Consider the following 25,873-nt stretch of genomic DNA (forward strand, 5'->3'; position numbering starts at 1 on the left):
GCCTGGTCCCAAAGCAGATCCTTACCCACAGGCCTCAGCGGGGTGCCCCGGAAGAGCTCATAGAACTTGGAGAGGTACATGACCATGCTGAGCTTGTCGGGCTCCTGGGCTGACGCCATCTCTTTGCCCGTGGTCACCGGGGGGATGCCAAACTCACGCTCGGCCACGTCAAACGCCAGCTGGTTGTTCTCCACAGCATCATCTTCATTCAAAGAGTCAAAGTTGCTAGAGAATCAAAACAAGGTGAAAATCAGGAAGGGGAGGCAGAGGTGGAGGGGGTGAAGGAACAGTGACCCCAATCCCTGTCTCCAATCAAACCCTCACCCTGCTCCTCAGGGAGCTCAGTCAAAAGAAGCTAACACTGTCCCGCTCACTCAGGGTGGGATCAAACCAGATTTGGGCCATGATAATGTCATTGTTGCCTGGGCTGAAATCCATCAGAAAATGATTTACACCACTTTGGGAAATGTATGAGCTATTTTACTTTTAAATAGTTCCCTTATGTTCTTTTCTTTTACTTACAAGACTAACATGGGCTTCTTGTAACAAAAGGAATCAAGTTATTTACAACATGTAAAGTAATAAGTGAGAGTCCCACTCCCTTCTCAGGGCAACCTCACTTCCTAAAGGTCCCAGTTGATAACCCTTTGGTAGGTTTCCTTCCAGCCCTTTGGAAGAATTTGCTCATGGGTGTAAGGTTACACTGTACACACTCATTTAAATACAACATCAATGGATGCATTGTGCTTTCAACAACACCAGGTATTTCCACAAACATGATTCAATCTTCCTAATGAGCCTGACATTATTCCCAATTCATAAATGAAGAAACAAACTGAGAGAAGGTAAGTGGCTGGCCCACTGGTACACAGCTAATCACTCTGGCTCTCAAATCTAATATTTTAGCTGTAAATCTTCACATATCCCCCCAAAAGTAGGTCTTGCCTATAATTCCTGCCTTAAGGGTAGTGCTCCATGGTGCAAATGCTCATATTTCCCAAGTGTGGCAATGGAGGGGGCGGGGAGACAAGTATAACCAGTGAGCCTGAGTCACTTTTGCTACTCACATGTTAAGAACACAGATCAAATGAGTTGTGGGCAGATTAATCAGTGCAAAGGCAAAAAAACAGACTTAAAAAACTCATATTGAAAATACGCAGAGAAATTTTGAACCAAGTTCTGAAGATTCTGCATCTAGCAGAATAGCCCTGATTTCCCTTGTTTCCAGGGTCCTCTTGGGCTGTGAGGAGCTTGGCAGGTCCAGCCTGGGCCCCAGACTCACATCAGCTCAGGCCGGAAGCGGTGGATGATGGCACACAGCGCCAGGCCACTCCGCCAAGATGTGGTCAGGTCGGTGACGTTGACATGCTGGTAGCCCTCGGTCTGCTGCTGGCACCAGTTTAAGAGCTTGCTGGGCCGAATGTCTGACTCTGCAGTAAGGGGAGACAGTGTAGTGCTCTGAGGTAATCTCAGGGTCCCCGCTATGACTGCTACCATGGCTGGGGACCAAGAGGAACAGTACCAAGGCAAGGAGCCCTGTCAAAGGCATGATGGGAGGGCAGGATGCGGGAACAGGAAGCATGTTCTCCTAGAGCAGCATCCCTAACACCCCTTCTGGAACACAGAGGCAAGGACAACGTGGACTCTGCTGACATCTCATCCAGGGGGGCAGATAGACACAAAAGCAGGTGACGATGACATAGTGCCACAATGACAAAGAAGGGGGAGCAAGTGAGCAGGTTTGCCCCAAGTCTGCCAGGGCTGGGGCCCTCGCCAGAGAGAGTCACAAAGCAAGTACATTTGAGCTGCTTCTTCAAGTGTCTAGTAATTCACCAGACAGAGGAAGGCATTGCAGGAAAACAGAAAGGATGGTGCCATGGAAAAGACTCAAGGGAAACCTGCTGTGTTTGTGTGGAACGGCTGATTCTGGGGCAACAGCAGAGGGACATGTGGAATTAGAGGGAGGCAGGGTGGCTGGTTAAGGCCAAGTTGGCCCAAAGGCAGGAAGGACGTACAAGAGTGACCTGAGCAAACTGATGGATAAATTTAATCGTCCCTTCCCTTTGCTACTGAGCACTGGCCTTGTGCCCAGCACTGTGCCAGGCCCTGGAAGATCACACACATGGAGGTTGTCCAGCTGGGGAGATGAGACCCCCATACTGGAAATGAAAGGGAGAAAAGCAAGTCCCTGTGAAGCAGTTCCACAGTTCACTTTAATATGCCAGGAGGTCAACACATATGAACTCCTTTATGATGATTACACCATAGGGGTGTCCCTGTCCTGCTTTTACATAAGAGGAAACTGGGGTGCAGAGGAGAGGAGCAGAGCCAGGCTGGCTGCAGGGCCTGTGCCACCCCACCCCCAAACAGCCGACAGACCTCTTCCCTGCAAAGCCCCTCCCAGTGGCCACACTGGGGTCCCAGGAGGGTCACTTACCATGCCTGGTGAGGCCGACGGATCTCCTCATTGAGCTCAGTCTCTTGACAGGGAATTTGTTCAGCTCCGTAGTGATGTACAAATGCTTCACCTACAAGCAAGAGAGTCCGCACAGCTGCCCACCAGTTTCCCCCCAAATTCTAGTCTCGGGGCCTCTGAACCTGACCTACTCTCTACTTAGTGTCAGCCACCCTTTTCCTCTACCGCTGGACCCTCAGCAAGGAAACCCTAAGACAGACAGCAATGGATCTCAACTATCCACCCAGATGTGGAAGCACTCAAGGGTAAATATAAGTCACTGGCTAATTTTTAAAATTCACACCACTCTGTGCTATTGACTGAAGAGGCTATATGGCTTTCAGTCAATGGGAGAAAAATAAAGGACTCTAGGATGGTGATGGAAAGGACTCAGTATTTGGCTGAATAGATTATTTGAGAGAGGTATGCTTACCAACACTCGTATGGTGACAAATATATGTAAATATATGTACAAATATGAACACACACTCACATGTGTTCGATTTCTCTTCTGTAGGCTAGAGAGATGCTGATTCTGTCATTCTTTTGACTCTCCTAGGGAGGGGATCTCCTGGAGAGGGGAACTGGTCTCAACTTTGGGACAAGAGGGATTGGTGGCCTTGGTCCCAGGGATGTGCCAAGATTTCAGGTGACCCCTCCTTCCCACCACTCAGTGCAGGGTGACCCAGATGAGACCCCAGGGAAGGACTTACCTGATGGGGCCGGACACAGTGGGAGTTGAGGTTTGGGTACCGCGTCCCCGGGTCCAACGTGTACTGATCAAAGTTCTTGTTGATGTTCTCTGGGGTCGTTTGAGGTAATAGCCGGTAAAGACTTTCTCTGGAAGGAGGCAGCACACGCGCGCGCACGGGGTCAGGGATTGCTCTTGAAGCCTGAGGCCTTTGTCCCCTCCCCCACTCCCCTTCTCCTGCTCTCAAGGACTTCTCAGACGTGTTTGTATAACCCTTCCCTGCAATGCCTGGCCCTTGTGGTTCTTGAGATCTGCAAAGTAGGGGAAGTTCAAAAGTGCAGAGAGAAGGCAGGAAGGAGTCCAGGAGGTGGGAATGCTGGCCACCTCCCCAGGCAGAGCTGGCAACTCAGTGACCTGTGGTTTTGTTATAAATGCCACTGAGGCAAGCGGCCTCCTGTGGCCTGTCCCCCATGACCACAGGCCTCCACGCCCAAGACCAGCAAAGACCTGTCCCCGCCCACCAGGCCTGACTTCTCCGGGCCCACCAGCTGTCATAGCCACGTGGCCAACAGCAGGGTTTTGGGAGGAAGCCTGGGATCTCAGCAGCAGAAGAGGCCTGGGGGCTGGGGGGAGGGGGGAAATCAGAGAACCCAGCTCCCAACAGAGCAGGGCGCTCAGCACTTTTATGGAAGCTTCTCCTAAACCTCTTCAGGCTCCTGTGCAACTGAGCCGTGCCAGAACCCCGGCTTCAGGGCCACCCCAGATGAAAATTGCTCTTTGGCATCTAGGACCTATGGTCCTGGCCCCCAGAGAAAGTCACTAAAGGAGGTAGATCATGATGGAGAAAGTTTCCTTGGGGACCCCAATGATCAAATCAAAGCCACATGTAGGAAGGCAGATGAGAGAAGCCAGAGGCTTCATTTTGGTGCCACCTAACAGCCAGCCATGCTCACCTTTCTGCCAGCAGCTCCAGGGGAGGAGTGCCCTGGTCCCAGTTTTTGACCATCCATGCCGTGTCAAAGGCGGCCAGGAAGCCGCGGGCACAGCCTGTGCCCATGGGCCAAAAGGGCTGCAAAAGAAAACATGCAAAGTTCAGGTTGATCCTAGCCACTCCGAGCCTGCTGTCCCATTCTATCCAGCGCTCTCTGAATGCCAGGCCCACTAGGCAGAGCGGGCAGGTGGAGAGGTGATGGAGGCACCACAGATACAAATATCTGCAGCACAAGCCATAGGTAAAGGGTCCTATGACACAGGAACCACAAAACTGCTTTGGGGCTCAAAAAAGACAGAGGCAAGCCCTCACCCTACGGGAGGGAAATTGGGAATGTGTCACAGAATAGTTGCGTTTATGCTGATTTTAAAGAATGGTTAGGATTCTCATTTTAATCCAGACACACATAATGGGGTTGTGGGGGGAACAGTGGGCAAAGTCTTTGTGGCTGGAAAATGCTGGAGCCTGCTGGGAGAAGAGTCCATCTGGTTGGTATAGCAGAGGTCACGGAGGTGTGTACTGATGAAGCTGAGAAGGAGGGTGTGGGGTGGGGTACTGAGCGCTTAACCAAGTCGCTGAGGTTATAGTGCACACACAGGGTGAGCAAGGATTCACTCACCAAGATTGGTTCTAACTCAACTGTCCTGTGTGCACCCAAAGCATAGTTTGGAATTTGACGCTTAACTTGGGATAAATACATATAAACACAGTTTGGTTAGTGCTTACATTAAAGATGAAAATGTATCCCTTCTGAAAGGATTTATTTAACCTAAGGATCCCAGCACTTGCCCATTTTCTGGGAAGAATTTTGAGCAGAGAGGCCATGAACAGAAACTGGACTTGCATCCAACATGATCTCAGTGTTGAAAGGCCACAAAGATCCACCCACATGAGGAAGGGATCTTAGCCCAGCTGAGGTTCCCCATGTTCTCAGCAGGATGGTCAGTAAGTACAGACCAGGCCACCTAAGTTTGCACTTCAACAAAAAGGTCAGCCCCGAAGAACCCCGAGGTGGAAGAGAAAGCTCTCTGGCCGATACAGACAGGATCAGCTCCCATGAATTTATTGCAAGGGCAGGCTCTGAGGCCAGGATGGGCGTGGTGGAGTCCTGCCAACTGGTGGAGGGCCTGTCCTACCCCGGCGCATGACAGCAGGTGCTGCAGCTGAACATAAACACAGGGATCTATCTCCCAGCAGCAGCGAGGGCGGTCCACATGCAGGCAGTAGTACCTCAAGCAAGCTGTCGCCCACCAGGGCCACGAGCAGCTGGTGTGACTGACGCTCGCGCACCAGGGCCGCGTTCTCCGAGGCATACATGGAAGTGAAGTCAAACATGGCCACGTCGGGCTGCCCATAATGGTTTATGGCAAAGTCTAAAGATGGCAGCTGGTAATTGGTGGCAAAGTCTGCAGCTTCGCGGGCGTAGGAAAGCAGGTTTTCCTGGTTCACATTCTCTGCACACAGCAGCATCTCCGTGTCGATGTAGTCCTGGGGGGAAGAACAGGAGCACGGTGTGGCAACCCGCCCCTCTGCAGGGCAAGGATTCACACCCACTTCTTTGCAGAAGGGCTTGGAACCAGGTTTGTGCAGTGAGGCCAATCAAAACAGAAAGGAAGAAAGAGGAATGAAATCAGCTAGCTGTGAGGATTAACAAAGTTGTGATTAAGCATTCAATTTGGCATTGAGTTTCCTGGCATCCAAGGCAAAAGGGAAATGTGATATATAGCAGGGCTCTCCTTATCAGAAAGAAGGAAGCATAGAAATTCTTTAGGGAAGGCAATTTTTTCCTGGCGCTGAGTTCTGAAAGAACTGTCTCATGGAAGGATTTCAAGAGAGAACATTGTCTTGTAATGAACAGTGTCCATGATAATAGTCTTGTAGCAAATACAGAGCATATTTCATATGGTTGTTCCTCGTGATAACATCAATAAAATTAAAAGAGAAAACAGTGATTTTATAACGAACGAAGCTAAGCTAATGTGGTCCAGGTACACTGTCTTTAGTGGTCAAACATACCAGAAAAGAAATGGATGCTTGACGTAATTCAAACTTTCTTTCCAAAACCACTTACTCCTTTTCTCAACAGGCTAAGGGCACCCACAGCCCTGCTTGGCTCCCACAGCCTTAACTGTTCCACCTCCTCCCAGAGTGGGGAAAACCTGAGCCTCCAGGACTAGGACCCCCCTCCTGGAGGGGCACTGGAGTCAAATCTGCTCATCCTGTGGCTTAAGGAACTCAAAGACTATATTTCCCAAAAGGTGACACAGAAGGTGCACATCTTGGGGAGGTGGCGGGGGGGGGGGGGGCAGGGACTAGGGTGTATGAGACTGACACAGGCCTTGGGGATAGTGAGAGCAACAGGTCAAATCCCACCTCTGGGGCTTACTGACTATGTAACTTTGGGCAAGTTATTACACTTTTCTGACTTTCCATTTTCTTACTTGTAAAATAAGAATAACAAAATTTAGTTCACAGAGCCATGTGAGGACCAAATGAGACTGTATAAAATCCCCAGCCTAATACCTGACATGTGGGAAGTGCTTGATGAATGGGATTTCTGTTCTCAATAATGATGATATGAAATGCAGCATATGGTGAAATGCAGCCTGGACCTGCCCAAGGCACCCGCAAGAACATTTACAAAGGTCTGAGAAGGCATAACCTCATCTACAAACAGAGCGACCTACAGGGTCAATTTTCCCAACAGCCATGATTTCAAACACCTTGTTCCGGGAATTCTAGTATTTCTACACCCACGGCACGTCACTCAGGTTGCATCAGCATTGGCCCAGGAGCCCTTTGTCAGGTTGTGGAGTCCAGGCTGGAGCTCCTGTTATTTGAGTTCCTCTCTCCTACCTGTTCCTACACTTACATCATCCCTTCCCCCCCTTGAAGGTGTGGAGATGAGATAGGGAAAAATGAATAGACAGGTCTCAAAAAACCCCTCTTCAAAACATGCTGCAAGTACCCCTGAGGTGAACGAGGGACAGGTGAATGTGGACACAGTACAATGTCTGGTGCTGATGCCCCAAGCAAGAGTGTGGGGACATGGCAAAAGGACAGGCCCCCAGGATGCATGGCATGACAGTCCACCTGGTCTGGGGCTGCTAGGAGGAGCCATGGGGACTTGCAGGGCAGGAAGTTCCAGGTAAGTGGGTGGATGGCAGAAGCAGAACCATAGGGAGGGGGTAAAAACAAGGACAAAGAAGATAAAAGTGGGAGTGAGGCTCTCAGCAAAGGGGGAAGGCCTGGGGAAGAAGTTCTAAATTCAGATAATAACAGGGGAATGAATTGGGACCCCATTTTCCATAGGCCTGGGGTACTGAAGGGAGGCTGAATACTAAATAGACAGGTGAGGCAGTAGAAGGAAGCAGCAAAAATGAGCACAGGTGGGTAATACAATGGGAAGAATAGTTACGCCAAGTATTGAGCTGAAAAGATGCTGTAGGCCAGAGCAAAGGTCAGGCAGTGCCTGTCCAATACTTCAAATGAGGGTGGACTCAGCCTTGCGAGATCAGCTCTGATGTGCATCCACCTCGTGCACCTGGCAACCAAGCTCCCATCATGGTGAGACCAAGCCCACTGCATTCTGGGATTCTAGCCTGCATGTGTATGGGCCAGCAGAGGCAGGGTTTTGGGGGGTGGGCCACCTTTCCCGTGGGAGAGAGCAAAGTGGACACAATTGGGAGCCCAGAGGCATGGTTTCTTGAGGAAAAAACTTTCCTCTCCCTTCAGTAGCCACAGAAAGAAGCCCAGAGACCAGCAGGACTAGATGGGGAAGCAGGTCAATCACTCAACAAACATGGATGGTCTCAACATCTTCTCTGTACCTCTAGGAAGAAGGGGACCCACATAAGGAGAGGAAGGCAGAGAGGGCTTGCCATTCCTTCAGGAGCAAGGTAAATATTAATTCAAGTGTCTCAGGACAGGTGGCTCAGCTCCCAGCTTATGCAAATACTACAGAGCTTAGCTGTAGCCCTGGAGGTCAGCCAGAGCTCCTGAACCACATGGGTGTCCAGTTCTCCCATGTCCAGCCTACGGCCTTCAATTTTGAGATAAGAATTCATGTATTATACCTAGAGGCCCCTAAGCACCAGCTCAGAAGATGCTCCCAAAGCCTCTGAGGGAGAGGAAAGGCCCTGGTCAGGACGAGCCCAGACTTGGGATCTGTCCTAGCTCCTCCATAGTTACGATATGTGGGACCAGAATGGGTCATTCCCGCCCACCTGTTCCTCAATGGAGAGCCTGAGATGGGAGATGGAAGGGCTTTGACAGCTGCTAAGGAATCGAGTCACCATAAACAACATGTTGTGGCCCAGCCAGAGGCCCGGGGACGACCCGAGGGAAACAGCGCCCCAGAATGCTGGAGTGCTCAGCCAGTGAAATGGGAAACCCAAGTCACACTTTGCCTCATGCCCCAGAGGTGGGCTGACACAATCTCTCCCCGCCCCCGCAAAGGCGCCCACTGCACCTGCACCCCTGGCCCCAAATAGTTCTTCTCTATCTGGCACAGGCACCCCAGCAGAGGTCACAACTTGGAAGAAACATCTGTGGAGCAGAGGAAAGAAGGGGCCACTACCTTGCCTCCTCCAGACCGGGCCAGCAATGGGGAACCAGATGTTGAGCCCACTGCTCACACATCTGCTGGTGGTGCTTAGTCAGCGTCATTCAATCCCTCTTCTTCATTCATACCTCCCATCCAGCAACTTCAGTTCTCAAATAAGACCTGGCCAGTGTGGAGGAGGCCCAGGGGAGGGCTGGGTTACTAATGCCAACCGGCTGCTGCCAGCACGAGCTGGTGAGAAGATAGACACATTCTTCTCTGACAAGCAGCAGTGAACGGTCACCATGCTGTCCAGGCTGTAGGCCGATGCCAGACAGCAGGCTGAGCCTGGACTGCACGATCCTTATCTGGAGGCCACAGCAGTGGCAGTGGCAAGAGCAGGGGCTCTGGAAAGGTTGAACATCTGACACCCGACCACAGAAGCTTCCAGCCCAGGGCCTGCCACTCCACGCTCCCTCCTGCCAGCCCTGCTCTCTGTTTCACAGCAGGAAAATGCAAAGGCAGGAAGCAGAGGCCAGGGAGCCAGCAGGACAAAAAAAAAAAAAAAAAAAAAATAGGTGTCCAAAGTGGATGGGGAAGTTATGGAGGGAATCTACAATCCACTCAGTGCTAGGCATGGTTCTAGGTATGGTGCTCAGTATACATTTTTAAACATACTCTTCCAAACTACCCCTTCAGACAGAAACTATTATTCCTACTCTGAAGGTGAGAAAACTGAAGTTCAGAAAGGTTAGGCAGCTTAGTCATGGTCCTAAGGGAATAGGTGGCAGAGCCAAGATTCAACACGAGTCCTTTTGACTACAAGAGCTTTCCCCCATACCATGACGAGGAGGCTATGGTGTGGAATTCACAAGGGGAAGTGTGTCTGTGTCCCACTAGGACAAGAAGCCCCCATCTGCCTCCAAATGACTGTGACCTTTCAGAAAAGAGGGCAGGGCTGAATGAGTTGTGGGGAAGAAAAAGACTCAGGTGATCTCTCCGGGGTAAAGACCTGCACTAACACCTAGGTTAGGGACTCTGCCCCATCCCCACTCCCCAGGTCTCTGCAGACACGCCTCTCTCTCCGTGTATTGTTGTGGGCTTGTTCATCCAACACTCACGCAAAGCCAAGTAGAAGAAAATTGGGTAGGGTCCCTTCCTCTTCCCCTCTTGTTCAGTTTCTGGCAGGACGATGACTCCTACACTTGCTGATGCTGCCAGCCCAGGTCACAGAGGGAAAACAGGACATAACAGCCAAGAGATACGTACATTAATGATGACACCTTTGTCGAGTAGGCTCTGCTTCTTGGCGGTCATGACAAAATAGTGGGTGCAGTCCTTGTAGTAAACAATGTTCTCGAGATCAATTCCTGAAAAGAGAAGCATTCATGCACTCAGTACTGCCTCCTCAGTGCCTCATGTGCCAGGAGCTTTACTTTGCCTCTTTCTTTACCTGCAGAATAGTCATGGTTGATGACTTTTTGAGACATACGAGGCTGGAAAAGGTAAAACCAAGTGCCAGAATTTACCCAAGTGAACACAACTGTGTGGGAAAACCCAGGTTCCCTGGGAGGAGCAACTCAGGTTAGAGGGCTGGGTTGTATCATTTTTCACTTTCCACCCATTGCAAAAACACTTTGTAGACTAGGTTTCTGCATTTAAAACAATGTCGTGAGATGATAGCTTAGCTCAGTGGTTCTCCAAGTGGGGACTCCAGCCAGAAGCATCGGCATCACCCAAGAGCTTACAGAAATGCCAGGGCACAATGCTGACCGCCTGGGGGTAGGGCCAGCAAGCCATGCTTTAAGACACCCTGCAGGTAGGTGATTCTGACTGAGACGCGCTGGCTTAGCTTCTTCCAAGGGAGAGGAAGGAACAGATGCGAGGTAACTTATCAGCAGGCAGCACAGAGGCATGCTGGGTAGCCATAGGGACACCTTTTATTACCACTAAATAGGAAATAGCCACAGATGCAGAGGGCCCCCCAGAGAATCAGAGGAAATTCATCGCTGTCACTGAGTGAGGGGCAGTGTTGTGGAACAATGGCCAAAGGTGACGACCACAGTGAAGTTTAAAGGAAGCTCATTCAAATTTATGGAAAAACACACTCAATGTCCTGTCATAATTTATATTTGGTGGTTCGTTTAAGTATTTATTTTCTTGGTTTTTGAGGGGAAGGGAGGGTTGGAGAATTCTTAAATCATTCAAAGGGACATAATGTGCTGGAAGGAAATACTTTTTTACATAAAATAATGCAACTGTGCTGAATTCCAGAGGGTCATGCGATGGGTACAAATCACTGTGAGAGGCAGAGTCTGGCTTAGTAACACATCCCATTCCTAGAAACCTATCTTAACAAAATAATCCAACAGAAGCCGTTTTAGCTGTAACAGTAAGTAACTGAAAGGTCTCTATCAGAAGTCAGTACACTTCTTCTGTAAAGGGCCAGAGAGCAAGTATTAGGGGCTCTGTGAGCCCTCCAGTCTGTGTTGCCCCCGCCCGTGGTGAAGCAGCCACAGGCCACCATGCAAACAAATCAGCATGGCTGCGTGCCTGCAAACCTTTATTTTTAGACATTGAAACTTGAGTTTCACATAACTTTCAATTTGTCACAAAATATTCTTCTTTTGATTTTTTTCTTCGGCCATTTAAAGATATTAAAATGATTCTTTGCTCAAACGCAATACCAGAATATGTAGCCAGCCAGCTTACCGCTCTGTGGTTTAAAATACTTAAGCAGAGCCCTGGCTGGTGTGGTTCAGTGGGTTGAGCATTGGCCTGTGAACCAAAAGTTCACTGGTTCGATTCCCAGTGAGGGCACAGGCCTGGGTTGTGGGCTAGGTCCCTGTTGCAGGTGTGCAAGAGGTAATCGATTGATGTTTCTCTCACACATTGATGTTTCTCTCCCTCTCTTTCTCCTTCCCTTCTCCTCTCTCTAGAAGTGAATAAATAAAATCTTTTTAAAAAATACTTAAGCAGAGACAATATATCCACTTATCGTACTATCCTGCCCAAACTGACCATCAGGACAACCTGGTAGCAATAGGGACAATATTTAAACTGTGGTGCCGAGTGAGAAAAGCAGAATAACAAAGAGCGCTGGCACTATGAGAACTAGAGCCATGTAAAAAGTAGGGATGCAGGTGAAAAATGACTGAAAAGAAGTACATGAAAATGAGGACTATCCTGGGCTAGGTGGTGCTAGATGTGGATGATTATTTTTACTGTTAAGATTTGACATTATTGTCACACTGTCTTTTCCAGGAGAAATATATATTTTTGAATTGGGTTAAAAAGGAAAACAATCTGGAAGTTACTTAATTGGGAGCAGGCGTTTCATCCCTCACTTGCCCCTCACCCTGCTTTGTTTTCCCCCACCCTCCTTACAGACCATCTGACATGTTAGTTATGTGTTTGTTGACAGTCTCTTTCTATAGACAATAAGCCTTGAGTGTAGGGTTTTGCTTGTTTGGCCCCCTGCTCTATCTCATGCCCTTGAATAGCATCTGGCACCTAGTAGGCATTCAATATATGTTTGTTGAGTAAATAAATGAATACTTTCCTCAAGACACACGCCTGGGGGACAGATGCCCCTGGGTAAGTGTCAAGGTCCCTGGGCATCCCCAGACATCCCCCAGGAGGAAGGCACCTGGCACACTGCACAAAAGCACTTAGATTTCTTCAGGGATCACCCACAGGTCACTGGCTCCCCCCTTAGAGAGCTCCCTGAATCTCATGCTGATCTCCCACACAGGCTGACCAACCTACCTGAGGATGGGTAACATTGGTGTCCCTCTGGACAGGGATCCACTTTGGGTGGGGACCTATCAGCCTCAACTTTATATCCCACTATAGTCAGTACCAGCACACAATGGGCATTCAGTACATGTTTCCTGAGTAAATAAATGTGTACCTATACTCACGTACAACATCTAGAACTTTCCCTCAAGAATCACTCTTGTCCTCAAAGATAAGGAGAAATTCCTGCTTCCACTTAATTAGAGTGAGTATCCCAGTCCCAAGAGCTGGGAAAGTCAGCTGCTCCGAGGGGCACTTTAGGAAGTAACAAAGGCCTGTTTTAGAGAAAGGTGACAGTCTCACCTGTTTCTTCTTTAAGGTCCTGGAAAAATTTCTGATTGAAGATGAAAGCCACGCCACTAATCTCTTCCACCTTGGCCTCAGCTGTGCTGTTTCTGTTTATGAAGTTGGCGGTGATCGCAATAGCCAGCTTCCCACGGAATTCTTTTCTCCTGAACCCTGTGTAAGGAAAGGGGAAGAAGTGGGTCTTTCTTCTGGATTTGGTGTGAAAACTGAAAAAGGTTATACTGAGAAAGCTATTCTTAGACATCCCGTGGGTCAGTAAAAACAGAATTCTGGATCTCTAGAGACTAGGGGCAGGCAGCAAGGCCAAGGTTTGCACCCAAGGAAGAAACACATCACCAGAGACCTTTCTAAGTCAGCAAGACTATTTCCTTGTCTAAAATCGATAGGACTCATTATCCTAGTTAGGCTTCAATGACAAAAGGCTAAAGTGATCTCCAACAGGCAGTCATAGGTGCATCCTATTAAAGATATGTTAGGCATTGTTGCTAGATAACCTCCTGAAAGACCTACATGCACCTGAAACTTATACAATTAAAACTACTTTCCCCCCCTTTGAAAGTAAGATTATGAGGTTGAATTCCTGTGAAACAGGAACCTTAACAAATTTTCTTTTTATTTCAAGCCCAGTAACTGGCACTTAGTACACACTCAATAAATGTATAATAAACAAAGAGCATTCTAACTTGCAATTAATGTAGTACAGTGATTCTCTGAGGTCCTTATAGTTTTCAATGGTTTATATTTAAATTTCTTTGTAATGGCAGTAAGAATTCTATACCTAATTACAATATGGGTTTCCCCCGACACCAAGAAGCAATTCTAGAGCACCAGCTGGGGGCTCTACAATTCATCTCAGTTCTGACACTGTAGACCCAGATAGAGCATAAGATTCTACAGGTGAAGGGCTCAGTCCCACAAGACTGCCCTCTACTTCAGATGCCAATTGGAGCCCATGTTTCTGACCAACCAGCAATAGTCTGGAGGTTCCAAGGACCCCTTGTTTGGGTTAGATTAATTTTCCAGACCTCACAGAACTCAGAGAAACGTTTTACTTACTAGTTAGCTCAGGAACAGCCAGATGAAGAGATGCATAGGGCAAGGTATGGGGAAAGGATGTGGAGCTTCCAAGCCCTCTCAGGGCATGACATTTCCCCTAAATCTACACCTGTTCACCAATCCAGAAGCGCTTCCAACCCTCTTCCTTCTGTTTTTATTTTTTTTATTTTTATTTTTTTTAAGGTTTCATTACTTAGGCATGATTGAGTAAACCACTGATCACTGGTGACTGAACACAATCTCCACCACCTTACCCTTTCCAGAAGGTCAGGGGGTGGGACTGAAAGTTCCAACCCTCCAATCATATGGTTGGCTCTCTGGCAACCAGTCCCCGCCCCATCTTTAGTGATTTCCAAAAGTCACCTCATTATGTGGTTGAAATGGGCCTGTTATGAACAAAAAGGCACATATTTCACATTATGGCTCTGAAGGTATTTTGGGCATGAGGACAAGAGACCTAATATAACAGAGGATGTTCCCATTGCTCTTATCACTTAGGAAATCCCAAGGGTTTTGGGACCTCTGTGCAAGAAAGAGATGAAGATATAGATATAGATATCGATATAGATATAGATATAGATGTAGATATAGACATATTCCTTATTATAAACCACAGTCTCACAAGTGGTTATACAGAAAAACACAAGCGGTAGTCACACTCAACAGACCATTTCCTAATCCCCTTTCTTTTTAGCATCTGACTCTTCCTATAGTCCTGAATTTTCCCTCTGCCTCAGGCACTGCTGTTTACTCTAACTCAGGGTTCTCATCACACAAGCAGACTCACTGGACATAACCTTGGTCTTCAGCCTCCTGTGGGAATTCTCCTCACATTCCCTCACCATTTAATCAAGCCTCATGCTGATTCCCAAACTTCTTTGACTAAAAATCTTGGGTTTCTACTCTATCCCCACCCCTTTGAGTCATTCTTCATTAGACATTTCTCAAAAACGGTCAGAAGTGGCTATCATTCTCTAGTCTAGCATTTCATAACCAAGTGGCTTTGCCCCCCAGCAGTCATTTGACAAAGTGTTGAGACATTGCTGGTTGCCACAGCTAAGGGCACTACTGATGTCTAGTTGGTAGAAGTCAGGGGTATCACTAAGCATCCTACAATGTCTGGGGGACAGCACACATGACAAAGAATTACCTGCTCTAAAATATCAATAGTGCTGATCGAGAAACCCTGCTTTGGTCTACTTTCCTCACCCTAAGTTGCTTACATGGCTCCTCCTTCCCATTTCACCCTTCATGTTCATGAAATGCCAAACTATTTTCAAGCTGAGCATGGATCCTGGATTGTCAAATAGTCAGACTTACAGTTTCCTCAAACCATCAAAATGGCCCATAAACTCTAACAGCACAACATCCAAGTGGGCAGCTTAAAAATTCTTTGTCAGATATTGGTTATGATTGCAGGAGGGGGAGGAGATAGGTATGGAGGTGAAGGGAGAGGAAAAGTACTGTTTGCACAGCAGGTGGGAAGGGTCTCAGCTGGCCGACCTCACATCCTGAATTCTCTAGGATCAGCCCAATTTCAGGGAGTGTGTTCCATCCTCAGAGAAGGTGCCTTCCCAGTCAGACAGCTGCAGTCTGCAGCCCTTGTGCATGGAAAGCTCAGAAAGCAGACCTGCCCCTAGTCAAAGACATGCCATGTGGGACCACTTTATCCACAGCCCATGGTCTCAGATTAGTATAGTTAGTGCAAGCTGGGGCTGGGATGGAGGTAACAGAAGGCATTTCCTAGCAATGTGGTTCCCCTCTCAACCTAACTAGATCCTAACCCAAGAAAACATGTTAGAACTCAAAGAAGCAGTTTTGCACCTTGACAGATTGGGCAAAACTCATCTTACTGCCTAGCGGTGAATGTGGTTACAAGTTATGAAAAGAGAGGGGCTCCTCCTTCTTGAGTATTATACTGGACAGTAAACGGATACCATTAGTAGTATTAAAAAGTGCTTTTTTTTAGATGAAGTATGAAAGTGCTTAGCATCATGTCTTGAACATTGGTGGATGCCTAATAAATGTATGTTATTTCTTTTCATTTCCTTATAAAGGTAAATGCTTTACCTTCATAAAGCATTTTTACATAGGAGTCCTTTCTCAGCCCTTATAACAATGCTCTAACAGGGTTCTATTTTCCATACCTTGTGGTTGTAAAACACAAGGTTCAGAGAGAATTAAATGGCTGCTCTCTAAACGCTCACCTCTGGCACGACAGGACGATTTGCCCTTCTATCAAGACCCCATCCAGCTTTGGCACCTGTCACCTTGCCCGCTCTTCTCCACCCCCTTCCCAATACAACCCCTCCCATTCCTCTCTCTATCCTCAGCCCCAAGAAAAAAGTCTTTACCTTCCAGTGTGTTCCTCCGGCCATCGGCACCAATGATGACATCAAACTCAAACTCTGACAGAGAGTGGTCTGCAGGGAGAAATTCTGCTCGCCATCCAATTTCTACCAGGACAGAAAAATGTGGTGAGTTGGCACAGAGAGCAGTGGGAAGAGAAAATGATTTTATGCCACTGGGTCTAGGCACCCCAGACAGAACCTCCAGAGGAAAAACTGGAATCTGGAGTCCTTCTGGCTTTATTTTAGTTCAATTCAAGACAAAGTAAACTGGCAGTGCCAACTCCATGAACCAGCAGTGCCAAATCTATGGTTGGTTTTACTGGTTTCTATAAAGGCCTGGAGTCTACCCTGAGTGATTCCCAAACCAGTCTCACCAGATTCTACCATGTTCTCTTTATATTCCCCACATTTCTCAATACCCTCCCACGGCTAAACAGATCCAAAAGGATGTGCAGGGTGTAATGAAACCATTTTGAGTTGCTGCTTCATTATGCTCAAACTATTGCATTGTGCAGCACACAGTCTTCATGAAGCCATTTTCAGGTGAAACCTGGATGGTTATTCATAATTAGAATTTAAGATCTACTGGAGGTCTAGGAAAGATTAAGAGCACACAGGTCTCTGAAATTTTAATGGATGCCCAGTTACAAAAGCCAACTAACGCCTCCCCTAAGTTCTCAATATCCTGGGCTAAGACAGGAGAAATCAGAGCTGTAGCCTGTGTGTGAAACTATGAGATCTCTGACACTACCTGCCTCAAGACTCAAAGCCTTGTCCAGGAATAGAATATTTTGATAATAAGATGCAGTGGCATCATGAATAAACTCTTTGAACATGGTATATACAAAATCAGAACTTACATAAACATACTAAAAAAATGGGGGAAGGTTACTACGTAAGATATAACTATAATGGGTAAATTTTATGATTTGTAAATTATACTTAAAATACTTAAAAGATTAAAATATTATATACCAAATAATATTTTCAATATTTATTTCATATATGCTCTAGAAACTTCACTACCTTTACTAGATTTTAAAAATATCATAAGAGTACAAGTGTATTTACATATCTGTGTGTGTACACAAACAGCTTGAAGAGCATGTGAATTAACTCTCAGACAACCAAATCTGAACTCTACTTTCTGATTTGATTTCATTTGTCAAAGTACCACCTCCTAGTGGCCCAGTAATCAAATTACAGGTTTAATGGTTTAACAATATATCCCCTGGGAGCTGAAGAGCAAATCTCAAGGTACTGCAACGGTCCAAAAAAAGTACAATCTCCATTGATGAAATCATGCCAAACAGCTCCCAGTAACAATAATTGTCACAGAAATGTCCCCTGAGAGCTGCAAGTGTAATTTCCATTTTGCAATATCTGATTTCTAGACAAAAGAGGAAAGTTAAACCGTACTCTGATTTTCTTGATCTTCAGGAGGCTCTAGAACCTTCACAAACTCCACATTCACATGGATTTCAACTCCCAAAATCAGGGCCACTTTGAATAGGATGAGCTGTAACTGACGAATACCTGTTAGAAAGGAAGGGGAAGATGAGCTGTCAATAGCAATGCCTGGGTGCCTCCTGCACATAGACTACTACATAATCACTGCTCAATGACCTCTGAGCATATCAATATATCAATAATGATCATTACTGGGCAATAATTATGTGTCAAGTACTCTGAGCCTTCTCACTTAACCCTTACAGTGTTTTCTCATTTATCCCTTACAGTGGCCCTTTGGGATAATTATACTCATTTTATAAATGAGAATTTGAGGGTTAATGAGGTTAAGTGATTTTTCTCAAGGTCACAGGGTAGTTAAACTAGAATGTGGACCCAGCTCTGTTTGATTCTAAGACTGTGCTCTGGCTGTTAAATATGCTATAATGATGAAGGCGCTCTCTTTCCTGCCTCCTTTTGGATTTGGGCTATGGGTTTGGTAAGAGAAAGATGGAAAGAAGAGTAGAGAAGGGAGAGAGAGTAAAAGACCATAAGTAAAGTCAGCCATCAGCTGGCTCATTCTTTGGGGACCCAAGCCTAAGCTCTCAGCTGCCCAGGGTAAGGGGTGGGGAGCGCAATTCTCTCCACAAAGCTGAGCTTATGCTTTTCCACCTCCTACCTACTCTCCGAAACTCCCCCAATGTGTGGTGCCTTGTTTCTCTATTTTGTCCCCTACTATCTAGCCAAAACAGGGTTGCCTCCAAATATGTTTCTGTAGACTACAGCTTCTAACTTTCTGTGGGTCCCTCTGTATTTCGTGGGCTTTGTTCACTTAACACTTATTGAACATCTGCAATGTGCCAGGTGCCATGCTAGGTCCGGGAGTTACGGAATATCACTTCTAATGGAGGGAACACAGGTACCCAGGATGGGGCAGGGCATGGTGGTTGCGGGGAAGAGGAGTAGCAGAACAGGCCTGAGCTGCAGTCCTGAAGCTAAGAGAGGAGGGACCAAGAACACCACATCCCACTGAGAGATTAGGGAATAGGAAAACTGCAGGGGGCCCGGGCACCTGGGAGTTAGGGAGCTTCTGGGGACTTTGGTGAAAATCCCTTGAGCTCAGTGGCAAGGGAGAAATCAAACTATCATGGGAGGAGGCATGAATGGGAAGTATAGACAAAGTCTATATCTCTTCTTTCTGGAATAAATACTATGTAAGTAAAGAAAAGTAATGGGAACAAGAAAAGGACTGGAGAAGGAGCGTGAGGTCGGAAACAGGAAGGCTAAGTGATGGGGCAGGTGAAAAGGAGAGAAAGAATCCAAGAGGGTCTGGAGTTGGAGAGGAGGTGGCTAGCTCTGCCTCTGACATTGAGTTGAAAGGAAGGAATGGGCCCTCAGGAGGAGGAGGAAGGAGTGGGGCTGGAATGGGGAGTGCCTGCCAGTGGCTTCTCTTCCCCAAAGCATAGGAGGGAGGCCATCTGCTAAGAATGAGGAGGCTGTGGTGGAGGTCTGGAACAGCTGCGGTGGGAACCGGAGGAAGATGCTGACACAGGACAAGTTGAGAACTGCTGAGCAATGCTGAGGTTCACGACACAGCTGGGGTTGCCTGGAAAGGAAGCCAAGCAGCTGGGGCTTAAATAACCTAATCAACCCCCTGCCTGGAAACAGGCAGTGGAGGAGGCCTGGCCTCTCCTTTCAGGTTCAGAGTTCCTAGTCTATATGTTTCCAGGACACAGCAGGTGCTCAATAAATTCTCCCTGCCTCCCTCCTCACAGGTACTGAGGCTGCCCTTGACGATGATCACTCTGAATGTCTGCGTTGCAGTTCTGCATCCTGCCAGTGTTTCTGCACACTGGAATGTTTCCAAGGACCAGGCGTTCATTGGGAGCCCCCTCAATGGGGCAGAGAGGGGCTCCTGGCCAGGAAGGCAGCCCAGCAGCCCTGGGGTCCTCACAAGGCCTCCGGGTGCCCAGCTCTGCCTCTTAGGAGAGACTGATGAGAAAGTGGTGCCCAGTGTTGTTCTAAATTGTTGTTCTAAATTGGTAACAAACACACATTCTTCCATGGGTGCTGGGACTATCCTGGAAGCTGACACTGCCACTTTCTGGGCAAATCCAAATTACTTTCCAATGGACTCATGGGATTTTCCCATCTCAGAGCAGGAATAAACTCTGGGGCTGCTGCTAAGTTCTCCTGTATCTGACACTAAATTATACCCTATGTAGCTGATAATTCTCTCCAGTCAGTTCCACTTGAATTCCATACCCATTCCTATTAGTTCTGGTCCATGTTTCAAATTCTGAATTCTGAAGCTTGGGAACTCAGACTGCTTCTTGCTCCTTGTACATCATTAGATGTTAAGCTTTTCCTATGTACCTACTATGCACCAGGTATAGTACAGTGATTAGCACATTAAAAACTTGACCTTATTTAATCCTCTCCAGCAATCCTGGTAGGCAGACATTAATCACATTTATGGGACACAAAACTGGGGCTTGAAGAAGGAATTTGATCCAAGTCAAAAAGAAAAATGGACAAGACAGATTTTGGACCCAAATCTATTCAAACCCTTGAACTCTCCCCAGTAATAACTGCCCTAACTTTTATGAGTCATGGTTGCTGTATATAAAATGGCTAAAGACTTCCGTCCTTTACGGAAGGAGGGAGGCTGTGCTCCCAAAGCTTGTGCACAGATCTTGCCTCAAGACACCCAGGCTTGAGCATTCAGGAATGGTCCAGGACCTGAAATCCATGTCCTCTATTCCCCCTCCTTTTCTGAGTAAACTCCCATCATGATGCCCTCTCTTTTTAAAGCTCAAGGAAACTTGGTATGGAATCTATCTGTGTCATTCCTCTGTTCTAAAAGCTCCTATGGTTCCCCAGAACTGGCAATACTCCTTTGCCCAAGAGGCCCTCAATAGCCTGGCCCATTGAATGTTTTTGTGTGGCTCTCTCTTCTGAACTCCTCTAGCAAATCTGACTACTCTATTAAAGCATGTTTTATTCTCGACAAAACCTCAGTGAGCTCTCTAAGAGTGCAGACTATGTTACTTACCTCTGCCTCAGTTTTCCCTATTTCACTCATTCACACAACAGAAGTTTATTGAGCATCTACTATGTGACAAACACTCTTTTATGCTCTGGAGATACTCTGGTGAATAAGACATGCCATAGTCCTTGACCTCACGGTGCTTACAGCCTAGTGGAGCATCACACAGGGCCTGGCCCAAGGCACAAGATAGGCCCTTCACTAAATATCTGCCAGGTGGATGTGTGGAGCTCCCAGGGACGTTCTAGATGGAATGTTCTGGGGACTCCTCAATGTGGAGAGGTGTTTACCAAGGTCAGCCCCCTCCCCTCCCCTCATGGGGTGCCACCATTGGCTCCACTCACTGATATGGTCGATGGAGCCAGCACAGAACTTTCCATAGAACTTCTTGGCTCCCAGGCCCCTCAGGTCATGGATAGTGAAAGGCCAGAGATGTAGTACGTTGTTCCGGGAGAACGTGTCCCTCTTCTCCACCACAACCACTTTCGCCCCCAAGTAGGCAAGTTCAATGGCAGTGCGCAAACCACATGGTCCTCCCCCGATGATGAGACACTGCAGACGTGAGAGAGGAAAGAGACAATCAGTGACCTCTAGCATTGTACACACCAACCCACAGTCAGCAGCAACCCTCCATCCACCCACATCAACCAGCACGTGCAGACCAAGCACCTGTTAGGACCTGCCATCCATCTATCCATGTTTGTTAGCTATGGGCCTCCTGTGCACCAGGCATGGTGCTGAGCCTGTGAGAGACGCACAAGTAAAGGGACTTGGGGAGACGCACAGTTAGATATATGCGAGGTTTAGAGTCAGACTGAACTGAGCTTAAGTCCCAGCTCTGGCATCTGACTTCTCAGTTTCCACATCTGTGAAATGGGTCTGCTACTCTTTCCTTGTAAGGCTATTAAAAATAAGATTGCTTTTATAAAGCTTATGGTGCATCTTTGGGACCTTGATTAGGCAATGGTTTCTTAGATATGATACCAAACGCACAAGCAACAAAAGAAGTAAATTGGACTTCATCAAAATTTAAAAGTTTTGTACTTTAAAGGTTACTATCCAGAAAGTGAAAAGACAAACCACAGATGGAAAAAAATCTATAAATCATATATCTGATAAGGAATTATATATTATAAAGAATTTTACAACTCAACAATAAAAAGACAAATAACCCAATTAAAGAATAGGGAGATGATCTGAATGGACAATTCTTTAAAGAAGATATATAAATAGCTGGTAAGCACATGGAAGGATGCTCAACATCTAGGAAATGCAAATCAAAGCCACAGTGAGATAGCCCTTTATACCCACTAGGATGGCTATAATCAAGAAGACAGAAAAAAACAAGTGTTGGTGAGCATGTGGAGAAACTAGAACCCTTACACACTGCTGGTAGGAATGTAAAAGGGTGTGAATACTTTGAAATACTTTGGTCATTCCTTGAAAAGTTAAACATGGAGTTACCACAGGATCCAACAATTCTACTAGGTTTATACTGAAGAGAAATGAAACATATATCCACATAAAACTTGCACACGAATGTTCATAGCAGCATTAGTCATAACGGCCAAAATAACTCAAGTGTCCATTAATTGATGAATAAGCAAAATGTGGTAGATCCTCACAATACAATATTATTCAGCTATAAAAAGGAATAAAGTGCCAATATATGGATGAACCTTGCAAACATTGTTAAGTGAAGAAAAAAAAAAAAGACACATACTGTATGATTCCATTTATATGAAATGTTCAGAATAGGCATATCAAGAGAGGCAGAAAGTAGATTAGTTGTTACAAGGATATAGGGGAGGGGGCTGGGACATGGTGGGCTACCGATGGATGCAGGCTTTGCGTTCATGGAAATAAAATGTTCTGGAATTAGATACTGGTGGGGTTGCACATTGAACTGCACACTTTCAAAGGGTAAATGTTATGGCATGTGAATTATATCTTATTAAAACAATTATATGAGAAAAAAGCATATGGTACCAAGGTCGACACACACTAGTATAATGTTATTCTTTTCTTTTTTTTTAATTGTTGTTCTATTACAGTTGTCCCATTTTTTCCCCGATTGCTCTTTGTTCTTCACTGCTCTGTCCCCCCTCACCCAACCCCCACTCCACAGTCAATCCCCACTCTGTTGTCCATGCCATGGGTCATTTATACTGGTTTCTTGACTAGACCCTTCCCGTTCTTCCTCCTGTTATCCCCCACTCCCCTCCCCTCTGATCACTGTCAGTCTGTTCCTTGTTTCCATGCCACTGATTCTATTTTGTTCATTTGTTTGCTTTGTTCATTACGTTCCTATATTAGGTGAGATCATATGGTATTTATCTTTTGCCATCTGGCTTATTTCACTTAGCATAATACTCTCCAATTTGATGTTATTCTTATTGCTGAGACCTGGTCCTAGGAACTCCCAGTCTAGGCAGACTCAGACTTGTGAAATAAATAACTAGGACCCCATGTGGTTAGTTCTATTTGGAGTCCAGAGGGGGAAAGCTAAACCTACTTAGTAAGCTGAAAAAGACTTCACAGAAAAGGTCTTTAAAAATGACCATTACCACCCCTATCATCCCCAACTCCTCCTCCTCCATCACCATCACCACAGCCTACATTTGTTGAGCATTTACTACGTGCCAGACACTGACTTAAGTGGCTTACGTGTTTTTGCTCTTAATCGTCACAACAAATCTAAGAGGAACTATTATTACCCCAATTCACAGATAGAAAAACCGAGGCACAAAGCAGCTAAGTATTTAGCCCATCGCGTTGCAGATTGGAAGGGGCAGAGCCAGGATTCAAACGCAGGTGTTCTCACTCCAGAGCACACCATGTTGTACTGAGTCTGGTTTGCCGGGAATAAAAAGAAGAAACAACATTTCAGCAGAGGGATGGCCCATTGACAGGGAAAGGAAGAGAAGTTATAGGTGGATGGAGAGGATACTTTGGGGAAAGAAGAAAAGGAGGGAAAGAGATGAGAGTTTGTCTGGAGCCAGATGCTGAAGATCTTACTGGCAGGTGTGGGAATGCGACGTTGGTCCTCTAGGCACCGGGGCCATGGTGGGCAGAGGTGAAAAACAGGATTCTGTGCTAGTCCCATGCTAGGTCTTAATGGACACTGTGATGTAGAACTTTCCCAAGGAAGCTACAGCCACTTCAGAGACAATGGAAGACACATAATGACCTAGCTAGTATACAGGGGCAAAAGCCCTTTATTCAAACAAAACCTTATCAGGAGCACCAATAGTGAATTAAAAAAAAAAAAAATCAGAAAAGGGCAGCAATCTAGCAGAGACAATCAGAGACACCCCTACACAGCCCCCCCACCCTACTCCCAGGCAGCCCCTGAGGCAACTTCCTGAGCTAAGAGTTCGCCTGGGGGTGTCTAAATAACTAAGGGTCTCCCAGCAAGGCAACAGGGAAGGAGATCTGCACCCACTCCTCATTGCTTGACATTGCAGAGGCATCTAGAAACTTCCCTTATCTTAAAAAAACACATTCTCTTTCCTCTAGCAAATATACCATTATCCAGTTCTCACTCATCTGGGGCCTCCAGGGTCTCAAAGGGAAAGAGCAAACAAGCATATCAAAGCTCCCACACCACAGTCAGTGGGGCTTATTGGTTGGAAACTTCCAAAGAGGTTGTGGAAACCCCATCGGGGGAAATGAAGTCACTGCTGGGATATAGCTCACTCCAGAGACATTGGGAGCGGTGTGCAAATCCTTTGGCTGCTTTTCTGGTGGGAGCTGACTGGAGAGAAGTAACTCCCCCAAGCCCAGCTCCACTTCTTATCTCACATCCCAAGCAGCTCCTCCAGCTCTCGGACATAGCCAGACCATGACAGGCATTTCAAAGCAAGGCTCCAAACCCCAACGCTTGTGAGGTTGGCTTGGGGTTAAGTTTGAATTCACTGCATTTCTTTGCAGTTAGTGTATCTTTTCCTGTTTGCTGAGTCCTGTCACTCCAGGGCCAGGGATGGAGAGAGGCTGGGAGGACATGGGGCAAGGAAGGGCAGGAAGACAAGGAGGGGAGCCCTCCTACCTCCTTCTACCCAGCAGGCCTGACCCAGGACTGCTCCCGGGGACCAGGAAGGATGCCCCTTCCCACCCGTGGGGGGCTGCTGTGCATTTCTGCTGCGAACAGTAGCTGGTGCCCTGTTTCTGATCCCACCTTCCCCTGCTGAACCTGAAATCCCATCGGTGAAATCTCAGTTTTCCCACTTCCCTGGGCCCCAGCCTATACTTCAGGCCTGAAATTTCAGAGATGCCACTCATACCATAATTTAAAGTCTAAGTAAATACCAATGGGCTTAATTATATAAAAGGAGAAAATTTGGTGCAGATGTTATCAAGACAGGAGAGAAGGCTTGTTGGCAGCGCCGGCCAGCTCCTCTTGGAACACACTTGTTATGATTAACATGGGAACTCGGAGTTCTGACAAGAGGCCAAATACCGTGGCTGCTACATGCCTGGGCAGAGTAGCAGGAAAGGAGAGGGCATCCCTGGTGTGTCCACTGGATGCTCTGGATGTTGAGCGTGGTGCAAACACCATGGATGCAAAGGTTATGATACCTCAACCCCAAGATGCTGTCTACCTTTCCCAGGCCCAGCTGGGCTATCACTGCTGATGATTATTGCCAGGAAAGAAAACTTATCACAAAAACAACCCCAAGGCCTTTTTCCTTGAGCCCCGAATTAGGCCATGCCCTCCTCCCACCAGCTCTGTCCTCAGTGCTGCCCCCAAAGGAAGCCGTCCATGTTATAATTATCTGCCCCTGATTCCCAGGCCAGTGGGGTGCCCTCTGTGTGCCCAGCATGGGGCCTGGCACACAAGAGGCCTCAATAAACAGGTGATGGGTGAAGGACCATCCCACACCCTCACCGCCCACCTAGTTCTGGCTCTCTGTCCCTAACCGGGATGCTCAGTCCACATCAGCCAGGGTTTATGTCTGCAGATTCTCACCCAGGCTGGGGGAGCTGGGGTCTGTCAAGGCCATCAGCAGCACGAACGTCAGCAGTCTGTGTGGTGAGGCGACATAAATTTATCACCCAACGGGGAACAGGGCAGCTCCAGCCCCAGCAGGAAATTCATTGTGTAGATAAGCTGGGCAGTGCTTAGGTCTTCTCGCTCTCAGAGAGAGACGAGCACCACATGGAGAGAATGAGCTCTCTATCATC

At 47.0% G+C, this 25,873-nt stretch overlaps 1 protein-coding gene across 1 annotated transcript in view; it reads right to left on the reverse strand.

Moving 5' to 3' along the window:
• The window catches only part of MICAL2 (microtubule associated monooxygenase, calponin and LIM domain containing 2), a 205,382-nt gene that overhangs the window by 99,944 nt on the left and 79,565 nt on the right, over positions 1-25,873 (reverse strand). The window contains exons 4-14 of the mRNA XM_090264022.1: positions 21,034-21,241; positions 17,611-17,727; positions 16,195-16,296; positions 12,782-12,937; positions 9,950-10,050; positions 5,368-5,625; positions 4,100-4,215; positions 3,169-3,295; positions 2,438-2,528; positions 1,283-1,430; positions 26-225 (exon numbers count right to left, since the gene is read on the reverse strand). Coding sequence (XP_090120148.1) covers positions 26-225; positions 1,283-1,430; positions 2,438-2,528; positions 3,169-3,295; positions 4,100-4,215; positions 5,368-5,625; positions 9,950-10,050; positions 12,782-12,937; positions 16,195-16,296; positions 17,611-17,727; positions 21,034-21,241 — 1,624 coding nt within the window. The remainder of the gene's footprint in view (positions 1-25; positions 226-1,282; positions 1,431-2,437; positions 2,529-3,168; positions 3,296-4,099; positions 4,216-5,367; positions 5,626-9,949; positions 10,051-12,781; positions 12,938-16,194; positions 16,297-17,610; positions 17,728-21,033; positions 21,242-25,873) is intronic.

This window comes from Furipterus horrens, unplaced genomic scaffold (assembly GCF_987537825.1).
Source record: "Furipterus horrens unplaced genomic scaffold, mFurHor1.1.pri manual_scaffold_2, whole genome shotgun sequence".
NCBI classification, from domain to species: Eukaryota; Metazoa; Chordata; class Mammalia; order Chiroptera; family Furipteridae; genus Furipterus; species Furipterus horrens.